At 36.5% G+C, this 13,490-nt stretch overlaps 1 protein-coding gene across 1 annotated transcript in view; it reads left to right on the forward strand.

Annotated features, from left to right (window-relative positions):
* LOC149457718 (uncharacterized) overlaps positions 1–13,490 on the forward strand; it is a gene marked incomplete at its 5' end in the record, with an annotated part of 276,029 nt that overhangs the window by 49,180 nt on the left and 213,359 nt on the right. Inside the window, one exon of the mRNA XM_089683111.1 lies at positions 3,916–4,056. Within this exon, the coding sequence (XP_089539237.1) occupies positions 3,916–4,056 (141 nt within the window). The remainder of the gene's footprint in view (positions 1–3,915; positions 4,057–13,490) is intronic.

Here is a 13,490-nt window from a genome sequence, read left to right on the forward strand (position 1 = left end):
GTGCCTCAGATCTTTGCTCTCTTGCAGAACTATGGAAACTGTCAGAATCTTCAGCATCCAGGGTTTGTTTTAAACATTTAGGGTAGATTTACTAAAGGCAGATAGACTGTGCACTTTGCTAGTGCAGTTGCACTCATTTTTCCCCAGAGCTTAGTGAATGTGGTAAAGCTTCACTTTGTAAAAAAATACTCAAACAGATGCAAGGAAAATAAAAACAAAAACGTTTTTACTTTACCATGATTGGACAATGCAAAACATTAGAGCTTTACCACATTCACAGGCTCTGGGGATGCACTTGCAAAGTGCACAGTCTGTTTGGTTTTGTAAATCCACCCCAGTGTTCTTTCAATCACAAGTGTTAGTTAAATGCCAGAGGTGGCAATATTGAGTATGGATCTGGCTGAATCTCTATGAATTGTATTGTTCCTCAGCACCTTATTTTATGTATCTGGTTGCAGATTTTGTTTCTTTTGTAATGCTCCCAAATGCTATTGAAGCTGTATCTTAAGTCCCTTTTATTACAGAAAATTGGAGTTTCTCATAGCATAATCTGACTGTTATGGGTAAATAATGACAATACAGAAAAAAGATCCCAATCTTAAACAAAGGTCATGCTTCTTAACAACTACTATATATTTTAAACATTCTAGTTCTTTTGATGCTTATCACCCATGTTCAAGGTAGATTCTATGTGTAACCAATGACAAGCGCTGAGATGTCTGCTTTATTTTTATAACCTTCACCAGAAGAACATAGTCTGGTATATGGTTTGGTTTACATATCTGATGTAAGGGAATTTGTAAAAATACAGTTTCAGGTACAATATAATAAGTGCTGTTTTTAACAGAGGTCTATTTTCAAAGCCTTAATGTCTTTACCTAACAAAATATTTGGCAATTAAAATTAAAACTTCCATTGCTAATCTCTCTGCTTTTGTTGACATTTTCAATGACCATAAAATATCCATACTTTAGTTTACAAAGTACAATTTTTGCAGCACTTTGAATAATCCTCAACAGCGGAATTGGGTTTTTAATAGTGTGTAATTTGTCTATGATATATGCTACATGCTCATAGTAAGAGTCATCATTGTTTAGTGGAAGCAATCCCAAGAGAAGAGAGTGAAGACGGAAAAAAGAAAACACAGAGAATGAGAGATAAAAGGAAAATTTACAACAGGGAAAAGCTATTCACATATACAATAAAGAGAACCAGTTTGCACATACACGCCAGGAATGATTAATGTTACCATCTTCTTTCTGAAAGTGTTGTGACATTTAATTGAATAGAAATCCCACTGAACCAAGGTTCATTCAACAAAAGCTTATTATTTGGATTGTACTGCATAGAAAAGCCTCAAAAAGATTTTTCCAGTGCACATTTCTGTTACCTGACAATTAACCTTGTAATCTTCAATGTCAATTTAACACTTTGAGTACCCAAGCTCAAACTGACACTGACTTATGCAGTGCTTCAATTGCAGCTTGTTAGATAATATATACACATACTGCTTGACAGCAAAGTCTATCACCACACATTTCCAGCAGTAACCAAGATCTATTCATCAAAATAGCAAGATACTGAAAAAAGAATGTCAGATCATTCTTAGAAATGTAGACCAAATACAAAACAATCCACTCCAAAATAAAGTATTGTGTTGCAAACATCTTTATCAATTTTCCAACATTAATTTGAATTTCAGTAAAACATTTATGCTAATTATATCACATTGCTGGGATTCCTCCTTTTGAAATGCATATTTTTCCAAATCTTTTTTTGTCCACTTTTATGGCCTGGTTCTGAATCTAAACTTTGTAAACTACATGAGCCAGCACTACTTGTGATTTAATGCTTTCTTTCCTCAGTGATAGTGCAGAGGCTCAAAGAGAAGATTACAATATAGAATTTCTAAAAAGTGTACAAAGTCAGACCCCATACACCAGCAATTATTGCAAAATTATTTCTAACTACATACTATTTGGACATGCAGTTGTCACTAAAAAAAACCTATACTGAAGAATTTTGTAGGCTGCTATTGCTTACCTTTCCTTTTGGAAGTCTTAGTTGCCTTTTTTTCCTGCTTCAATATTCAGTACTTTGAGTCACCAACCCAGAGCAAGCATAAAAATCAGAATTTCTGACGTGACTAACTGCATGCTTGTTCCAGGTCAAAAACCAATGTATTGAAAGCAACAGTGGCCAGGTGAGTGCCATTTTTCAGAAGGTGGACAAAGGTAGCCTCCATATTCCTCTTTGTACAGGTTTCCTTGAAAGTTACTTCTGTTTATGCATTTTCTAAAATATTTTTATGCTTCATCTTAAATTTTCAAAGCTTAAAACTTGACAATGCCTTAAAGAAGGACTATGGTCAAAATAAAAAAAAATGGCATATAAGATGCAGTCTGTCACTAGTGTTAACACGGCTGTCTTTAATTTTCTGAGTCCCCCTTATAGCTTTATTATCTATACATCCTGTTGGTAAGTCTGTTATTTTTCAACTCCCTTTAACCACTTCCCGTCCAACCCATGTGCATAATTGGCCGATGGGAGCAGTTCAGGAACAGGTTGCCTTTTATAAATGGCGCCTGCATTTACAGCATGTGCGCGCTCCCCGGGAGCGTGCGGCACCATGATCCAGTGCCCGCTGTATTTAGAGCACACAGTGGAACACCGATTGCTGTACGGAACCTCTGTGTGAGGCCCTGATTCATGTCATCACTGATTGGCCAATCAGTGATCACATGAATAGTAGTAAGCAAGATGTCTCTTCTGGCATCATTGCTTACTACGTGTGAAATCTGTGAATGATCACAGAGGTCACATGGTACAAGGCTATTTACAATAGCCTTGTATCATGTGACAAGCTGTGACCAATCACAGCTCTCACAGTATTTCTCAATGACTGCAAGAATGCGGTCAGAGAGAAGGAGAAATGATTGCTTTTACAGCCTTTATGGGTTTAAAAGCAATCAGTGTAAAAACAAAAAATCTTTATCACCCCCCACAAGTAGTACAGCGTCACTATGGTGACACTGTACTGCTAGGGTGACAGTATGTTAAAAAAAAACATAAATAATAATATAAAATAACATTGTAAAAAACATTTTGAAAAATAATAATTTTTGGTTATAAACTAATTTGTTTTTGTTTTTTTACTAAAAAGATAACTGAATACATTTTGGCCAAGATTTATAAAGAAATTATTTGCAACATTTTATAAGAAAAACACTTTTTTCAAAATTTTTGGACTTTTTCATTTATATGGCAAAAAATAAAAATCCCAGTTGTGAATAAATACCACCAAAATAAAGTTTTATCTGTCTCAAAAAATGCTAAAAAATTCATATGGGTACAGTGTTGCATGACCGTGTAATTGTCCTGGACAGGAAGAGGGTGAAAGTGTCCAGACTTGAAGTTGTTAAGCCACTCAAGTAAATTCTATCTAATATTACTAGTCCATTTGATACTGCCCTGTACAATGATGCTGTCCAAGGGTGGCTATGTTGCTCCTATAAAGCTAGATACAGTTGAGGACTGAGCATAGCCACTCTAAGACAGTAGGTGTGTTATCAGCCAGATCACCAGTTCAAAATAAAGGAAAAAGCTTATGAAAGAAAAATAGTGCAGCCACCTCATCTAACTCCACTGTATCTTTCCTTGTCTGTCTGTTCAGGAAATATTTACAATTTTTACATCCTAAATCTTGAATTTTATGAACTATTTATTTTTATACTTTCAGTTTATTATGTTTTTCTTTATAGTAACTAAAGGGGGAAATACAATTAATATTCATTTCCTATAACAAATTATATTCTTCTATTGTTTTCTAGTTTTTCGATCTTTATCTTTTGTATCTCTTTTCTTTTATGTGTATTTCAAAATAATATTCTTAAACCCTTGTTCCCCTCCATACAGGTTCATTTGCAGTTGATAATATCACAGGGGTTATCACTGTTGTAAAACCACTGGACTATGAAAACACTACAAGCTATGAGCTTAGAATTCAAGCTGATTCTATGCAAGTGGCCAGATATAATCTAAGAGCCACCTCTAAAAGTAAGTTACAGTTCATTTAGTGTGAAAGTAATGTTCCTCTTCATAAATTTCAGCACATTGTTAAGGAACCATACATTTCTGTCTTGCTAAGGACACTGTGTCCTGAATTATGAAATTGTATCCTATTTTTTCTGAAGTGGAACAAATATATTTCTGAATCAAAGGAAAGAAGTAAAAATGTGTCAATGTAATGTGAGTTAACGTAATGTTGCCCATGAACCTGTCTTGGTCCTTTTCATACTTCCATCACTCTGTCTTGTCTCACTAGTATTCTAAAATGTAACAACGTATTTGATGACTGCTTGCAGAATATGCAACAGCATTAAATTCTTAGAAGAAAATAGTGTGCCACTTTTCCTTCATGTGTGAGGCTATATAGAAAATGCTTACTGTGCAAGTTATTTCATATAAAACCACACCAACAACTCCGCCATTTATGGTGAGTAGTTTCTAACATTTTCTCAAACTATCCCACATTCAAGGCATCTGTGGTAGTCTGGGAATTATAAAAATGGATAGCAACCTAGCATTATTAGGTAGAACTGAGAAGAAGTAAGACTGGATTGTTTAGTGTCTAAAACAATAAACCCTTAGGGCTAAAGTACAAAGGCAATTTATTTATTTTGCTACTTAACAATCACATCTCCAGTACATTGACACCATAAGGGTTGATTTACTGAAGACAAATATGGTGTTTATTTTGCAAGGGAAGTTGTCTTACAGCTTAGTGAATGAGATGAAGCTCTGCTGACTTCTTTCATTTAAGCGTGTGCAAGAAAAAAAATTGTTTTTTTAAATTTTCCTTGCACTTGATTGAGTATTCTTTGCGAATTACAACTTCACCCATATTCATTAAGCTCCAGGGCAAACTCACTTGAAAAGCACAAGTTCCCTTGAATATTGATATATATGCCTTTAGTAAATCAACTCCAATGAGTCGAAAATGAGGTGATCAACAAGGAGTTGTATCATTAAAAATAAATTACCTGTATAGTTTAGCCTTTAAATAGATGAGATCTGTAAGTCTTCCAGGAGTCTCCCACATCAATAGTGTGAAAATAATCACTTATATTCTAATGTAGCTCTTGAAAATTGGACAGTCGAATGCTGTATGCTGTATATCTTCTTTTATATTTAAGAGAGAAAAATTGTGATACTGTAGTACCAATTAACTTGTAAAAGTAATGAATATATATAAGATAACTATATATGTATATATATATATATATATATATATATATATATATATATATATATATATATATATCAGGTTGAGGTCAGGACTCTGTGCAGGCCAGTCAAGTTCCTCCCCCCCAAAACCACTCATCCATGTCTTAATGAACCTTGCTTTGTGCACTGGTGTGCAATCATGTTGGAACAAGAAGGGGCCATCCCCAAACTGTTCCCATAAAGTTGGGAGCATGTAAATCTCCAAAATGTCTTGGTATGCTTATGCCTTAAGAGTTCCCTTCACTGGCACTAAGGGTCCAAGCCCAACCGCTGAAAAATAACCCCACACCATAATTGCCCTCTACCAAACTTTACACTTGACACAATGCAGTCAGGCAAGTACCATTCTGCTGGCAACTGCCAAACCCAGACACGTCCATCGGATCGCCAGACAGAGATGTGTGATTCGTCATTCCAGAGCTATTGACTGCAGACAGTTGGCGACTTCTGCACACAGTGTGCAATAGCATGTGCTGACCCTTCTCTGTGATTTTATGTGGCCTACCACTTCATGGCTGAGTTGCTGTTGTACCACATTGATTCTATTTTGTTACAATACCACTAACAGTTGAGTGTGGAATATTTGGTAGCAAGGGAATTTCACAGATGGACTTATTGCACAGGTGACAACCTATCATGATACTACACTTGAATTCACTGAGCTTCTGAGAGTGACCCATTATTTTGCAAATGTTTGTAGAAACAGTCTACATGTCTAGGTGCTTGATTTTATACACCTGTGGCCATATATATTTATACACACTCACTGACCACTTTATTATGTACACCTTGCTATTACCGGGTTGGACTCCCTTTTGCTTTCAGAACTGCCTTAATTCTTCATTGCATAGATCCAACAAGGTGTTGGAAACATTGCTCAGAAATTTTTGTCCATATTGACATGAGTTACTGTTGCCTTTCTATCATCTTGAACCCGTCTGCCCATTCTGCTCTGACATCAACAAGGCATATTTGTCCACACAACTGCTGCTCACTGAATATTTTCTATTTTTTGGACCATTCTCTGTAAACCCTAGAGATGTTTGTGTGTGAAAGTACAAATAGATCAGCAGTTTTTTAAATACTGAGACCGGCCTGTGTGGTACCAAGAACTATGCCACGTTCAAAGTCACTTAAATCTCCTTTCTTCCCCATTCTGATGCACAGTTTGAACTTCAGCAAGTCGTCTTCACTACATCTAGATGCCTAAATGTATTGAGTTGCTGCCATGTGATTGGCTGGCTAGCAGTTTGTGTTACCAAGCAATTGAACAGGTGTGCCTAACACAGTGGCCAGTGAGTGTATGTTCAATTAAGTGAGGCAAACTGCACATTGGTAATTTTTCGCAGTGCAAAGCAATCAGGCCATCCCATGGTACATAATGAGTTTATGTGAAATCTCCATTAACAGATGTAAATAATATTGTAATTTTAAATATATTATAGTTAGATGGGAATATATTTAAATAATTGAGTGCAATTCAACATTATACCACTCCTAGCTTCCCTAGTTGATGGTACTGTAAACATTTTTCTACTTTAAAGGTCTGGTCATTGTTTTTTACATATTACATCTCACATAAACAGCTACCTTCTCTGAGTCCTCCAATCAGGTTGGCCCCAATATACATGAGCTAGGTACAGTGACCAATTAGAGGACATTATATTAGCCACCATACAGAAAGGGGGGTGGTGATATAATGAATTGTTACCAAGCTGTGAGCTCCCTTTCATGAATAAACCTGAAATTGAGAGATAAACTAACTTCATACTTGTATTGTACATGTAAATACGGTTTTGTTTTTAAGATGTAAATATCATATAAGCCAGGGGACTTACAGTATACTGTACATTGTGTTGTAAATACTGTTTAGTGTGTAATTCATATATATTTTGTAATCCTATCAATAAATGCATATTGCAGACGGAACTACCTTTTTTGTGTAAGAACTCTCAGATCTAGCTGTGTATATATAAATACTCCTATAGTGATTGGAGTGTATTCACATACACACTTAACCTAGGTAAAACCTACTGGCCATATATTGAAAAATCCAAACAGGGATTGCTGTACATGAAAATTATTAAAATAAATGTAAAAAATTACAAACACCCAAAGTGTTTCATTTTGAAATGCTTTTGATGTTTGAAATGTTTTGATGTATTTAAATAAATTTTATGTACAGCTATATATATATATATATATATATATATATATATATATATACACTGTATATATTTATATATTATAAGTCTAGATTCAGACTTGTGGGTAGCATATTCATGTGATGTTATAGGCATTTGGGGGCTTTTTTGCATGCTTTAGAATGGTGTATCATAGAGGAGCCTCTTTGGGGCATGATTGCATGTTTTTTGAACATTAGGTTTTTTTAAATTATTATTATTGGAGTGCTTGAAAATGCACATAACATGTATGATTTTTTTAGGCTCTTTTAAAGTCTATAAAGCCAAAAATATTCAAATCTGACAAAACAAATGCTCCTATACTTTTTTGAACAACAGACATCTAGTGTTGTGAAATTTTGAAAAGAACCACTTGAGTTATGGTGAAACAGAAAGAGAAGCTGACACGTGTGGACCATTCTTTTTTATTCAAAAGAGTGCTATCTACAGTACATGTTTTGTAACAGGGATATTTAGTACAGTGCAGAAAGTACTTACATGACTGGTCAACAGGAAACCTTGATAGAACAGGCTGTTAAAAATGTGAGCCACACTATGCAAAGTAGATATCAGGTGTTGGATAAACAAGATAACCCTTGAAATGTGCAGAATAACCTATGAGTTATCAGATGGCTATGGCCATAAACTGTTACACATTTCTCTGTGCTTTACCACACAAATTCATAGAGAGCTAATGACACAAATGTGAAACATTGGTTGGCCTCAGACCTCTGTAGAGCTTAATTGTGTACCTTTTTTATATATTAGTTCAATTGTTTGTCATTTTCTCCTTTGTTTGTGTTAGAAAACACCTAATATCCGTCACATAAGCATGAATGCATTTAAGAGACAATGCATTTAGTTATAGGGCACATAAAGACTTTAATGAGAAAATAGAAGAAAAAAATCAATACAATAATTGCAACTATTAGCCTAACAAATGAACTAAAAAAGTTACTCAGCCATGAGCCAATTGAACCCATTCAGAAAAATAGATATCTTTGCTCATGTCCCTGGCTGTTGCTGTAGTTCCTTCAACTTATTTTAATTTCAAGTTACAAGATCTTCATTATTTTAAATAAAGGTGCAACACTCAGTACCAACCACTTTTTATACTCCTCACTATGCTGCTAAGATGAAATCATCCCCTAGGCAGTTATGCAACATGGCTTTACATATCTGAGCTATTTCTGTCACTAGTTCCATAAAAGTCCTCATGGTCTCGTTTATCAATTCATCTTTTATCCTGGAATATAGGTTCAGTTTTTCAATCATATGGATTCCCCATTCCATGCAGGTGGGGGACCACACAGGAAGTCCAGACCCAGACCTTTTTGTTCTTTGAGAAAAAAAACTTACATTTAAATCATAAGTTAGTGAAATATACAGGGAATTATATTTTATTTTTACATTATTATTAGGCACAATTACCAGTAGAATTAAAGGGAACGTAATTTTCTCCCAAAAATATGGTATATATTATTAGGTAAGACTAAAGATTGGCTTTGCAGGTGTGAGTTGAATAATCTGAAGAATATATTAGAAAACCATGAATATTTTCTAGCCTTAGTTTTAAAAAGGTTAATTACATTTGCAGAATATGTGACAGTTTCCTGATGTGTAACACAGAGGTAATCAAACACAACAGTTGAAGTATTTCTCAGAAACCCAAATAAATGTAATCCTCTAATAGGCACTTATCTTACTCTATAATTACAGCTCATTTCATTGCAGCACAATTTCAGACATTTATTGATGTTTCAGCGACAAGTATTAGGACAGTAGATATCGGAGCACAACTCAAAAGCAAGATAAGCAGGCTGTAAGAAACCTGCCAGTTTAAGACTAGCATCCTGTTTTCTCTGAGTTGGTGATGTTTTTACTTAACAGAGCATCAATGGAGAAAAAAGTCTACCCATTCAGAGTTATGGAAAAAAACTCCAATCAGAGGGAATCCCCCTAAGGCTGTGGTAGAAATGTGGCTACACACCCAACAATCTGAACATTTTAGGTCTTTATCTGTAACCTTGTGTAAATGGACGGACCTGTTGTCAGTCTATGCACTTCAACAAGGCTCAGGCCATCCCATAATTTCACCTGAAATTGTCCTCTGAATCTTAGGCAGAACCAGATAAAACACAGATGTTGAAACTCAGGCCTTAGGTAGAGCATCAGTAAGGCTTTTATTTTGGCCCCTCACAATCAAAAACAAAACATGAAATGTTGCCAGGTGTGCTGAAGGAGAGGTTTCCTCTTTAGACAGTGCCCCAAGTGTGAACAACTATGGAAGATTCCTTATGGAGTGGGGGAACCTTTTTCCAATGTAATGTGTGTATCCAGGAATCCCCCCCCCACCTTGAGTTTGACAGCTGTTGCGTTCATCAGTAGAATCTGGAAAGGACCTTCCCACCATGGTTGTAGGAGTATGGCAAGGTAGCACTTCACTACCACCCAGTATCCAGCGTTCAGCGAATGTTGTTGGTATACCAGATCAGGATTAGGTATCAAAGAAAACTCCTGGGAATGCAGATTAATTAGTACCCAATGTAATTGTATCACATATTCAAACTTGGATGAGCCAAAGAAAGTTGAGAATCATTGGTAAGGTACAGTCCAGTATTAAGTGCTTTGCCATAAGGTATTTCAAAAGGTCATATGTTTACTTGCTTTTCTGGGTGTATGTCTGATAGACATAGGGGTTATACTCAAAGCTTCTGTCCATTTTATCCCTATTAGCTAACATGTTTTGCCAGTTAATTTTGTTAGGGTGGCAATATAGCTTCCAACTTTCCCACTAGTTTCGGGATGATATATGGTGTGAAACTGCTACTGCATCCCTAAATCTTTCACTGTTATTTGCATCACTTGGATGGAAATCTGAAATGATAGAAACAGAAAATGCTAATTTTTTTAGGTAGGTCAATTACATTGAAACACTGTGATACTTAAAAACAGGCTGCCTGGCTACTTGCTTTGCCACCTGGTCTGCAAAGGTATTTCCCTCACTTATAGGTTCTGTGTTCTTGTTGTGACTGGTGCATTTGACAATAACCAAACTTGTGGGGAGCAAAACTATTGCCAGTAAGTTACTGATATCCTGGGCATTTACAATTACTTTACATGGGAAAGTAAGAAACTACTGTAGCTTCCAAACATGACCAAAGTTATTTGCTACCCCAAAGACATAATGTGAAAACGTTAGCAGTTTTCCCCTCTGCAAGTTCACAGTCCTCACTGACAGCAGTTAGTTCAGCTATCTAAAAGATCATTTGCTGGAAATCCGGGCTGTCTTGACAACCTTTTTGATAGCCAACTATTAAAAAGGCAGAATGAGGTGTACCAGTCTTCAACCATCCATAAAAAAGAGAGAGATGTGTGTTACTTATGAAATTTTCTATAACCTGACAACAAACATGCTCCTCATTTTTTCTTCTGAATCAGAGTGTTTTTCAGGCAAAAAATTGGAAGGATTAACATTTCATTTCATAATAGTCAAGTTGGGTGGGCTTAGGTGAGTGAGTTTATACTTGGTCAGTTTGGCAAAGGACAAGTGTCTGGTATTGCACTTGATTACAAAGTACAAATAGAATGTGGTGCCATGAATAGAATGTATATATCCTCCTGCGCTGCCAGTACCCCCTAAAGTGTAAGAGCTGCAGCAAGCACCCAGCCATGATCCAACCCGTGTAAATACTGTACATGAAATTAAAACATGATGCTGCGCTACTCAAAATAACCTTCTCACAAAATACGACTAAAAATAATCACCCCACATAGAACTCAATGCAATAAGTGAAAATAACATGAATGAAAATAGTGACATAAATACAACAATAAATGTGACTGAACAATAAATAATATTAATATTGATATTAATAATGAAATAATTATAGCAACACAGTGGTTTATTCAAACTAACTACAATGTAACTAATTGTGACAAATCCATCAGTGACCACTGCTTAAGCACCTCCACCAGCTAGCATGCATGCTCATCTCCAACTATGACCCCTAAAGGGTCACACATGCTTCAAATGATTATGCTTAGCGATTATATCCTCAGAGGTCCCCTCTGTGATGTGTCAAAGAAATCCTCTTATATGGATCAACCACCAGCTATGACTAGGATCATATACATTCCAAATAGACGCACCCAGCAGTTATACCTCGGATGTCCCCACTTTACTCACTCAGGAATTCGCAGAGACAGGTTGAAGTCAGAGCCGCAGAGGGCTGCAAGTTGTGTGCAAATAGTTTGCGAGAAGATTGTCCGGAGGACACAGACAGACAAGGGCATTAAGGAGGGGTCTCTTTGTTCTCCCAATATATGGAGGGGACATCCAAGGTATAACTTCTGGGTGTGTTTATTTGGAGCATGTAGGATCCTAGTCATATCTGGTGTTTGTTCCATATAAGAGGATTTCTTTGACACATCATGGAGGGGACATCTGAGGATATCATCGCTGAGCATATTCATTTGAAGCATGTCATAGTTGGAGCGTGAGCGTGCATGCTAGCTGGTGGAGGAGCTTAAGATTTATGCACTAATTTGGACTTTACACTTTTTATATGATTTCACATATGATTATTTGTCACTATTAGTTACTTTGCAGTTAGTTTGATTAAACCACTGTGTTGCTATACTTAATTCATTATTAATATCAATATTAATTTTACTTATTGGTCAGTCACATTTATTGTTGCATTTATGTCACTATTTTCATTCATGTTATGTTCACTTATTGCATTGAATGTGGTGCCATGACCACCAGTTGATTGCCAAGCACAGTCTCAGATAATTTTTCAACCACAGCTACAGTGACATCCACTGCTTGAGGGCATAGAGGCAACCCAAGGGCAGCAGTGTCCATTTATGAATTGAAGTAGCCAAGAGCCCTCTGTCTCCACATCAGGCAATATAGATAAAAATATATAATGTAGTTTGGGATTGCCAGGACAGGTGAGGAACTGGTAGCCTCTCTTAGCCTTACTGCCTCCTCCCACTCCTTCTTGGTCCACTTGCAAACTTAGGCCTGGAAGATTTTTTTATCTCACACAAAGGGGGTGGGTTACTTTTTCAGAATTTCCTGGAATCCATTGCATGAAATTGTCCACTAGTCCCAAGAAACATTGCAAGCATTTCTGATTCTTAGATGGGGGTGCACTGAGAACAGCAGATACTCTTTCAGTTATAAGGTGTTTTGATCTTTCAGAGAAACATTGACCATGGAAGGTGGCTCGGCAATGCTGCAACTTTGAAGAAGAGGTTGTGCATCCAGCTTCTTAGAGAAACTTCAACAGCTCCCTTATAGCTGTTTCACAGACACATTTTGAGTCACAAACTAGCAATAATCAATAATATAATAGGACACAACTCCCAGGGTCCAGCAACCCTTGTAGGGTTGTTAGGAATTCTTGGGAAAACTCTGTTTGGCTAGTTGTAAGTCCTTGCCGTAATTGGGTGCAGATACTTACTTTGGAAAGTGAAGGCAAAAAGGTAGTAGCAGTCCAGATCTAAGGGACTGAGAGAAATGTTTGCTATATTGAGTACAGAGAATAATTTTTTATCATCAGAAATTCTGGAGAGTGGAGTGTAAGGATTTGGGACCACAGGATAGGGAAACTGTATTCCTTGAGTTTACAGCTCTCAAATGCTGCCCAAACCTGTAATAATTTTGCCCAGTGTTTTTAGTTCCAAGGATGGATGTGTTGGTTTCTGACTGACAAGGTACAAGAATAATGTTGAGCCAAACATAGCTGGGTGCCCAAGCAGAGTTTGGTGAACATGACAAAAGTATGGATTCCAAATGCCAAGTTAATGAGTGTTGGATGTTAAAAAACAGTTCTAAAGATTTTCTAGGCTAATAGGCACTAGGCAAATAATATGAGGGACTGGACACTGCCATGGGTAACATGTACCAAAGTAAAAACCATTTGTGTCTGGCATGAAGCTTAGGAGATAACCCCCCACAAAACACATTTGTACTCCAAAAATCCATAGAAGACCACTATCCCAGCCTGG

Source organism: Staurois parvus, unplaced genomic scaffold (assembly GCF_062004578.1).
Source record: "Staurois parvus isolate SC_StPar_1 unplaced genomic scaffold, SC_StPar_1.0 ptg000303l, whole genome shotgun sequence".
Classification (NCBI taxonomy): Eukaryota; Metazoa; Chordata; class Amphibia; order Anura; family Ranidae; genus Staurois; species Staurois parvus.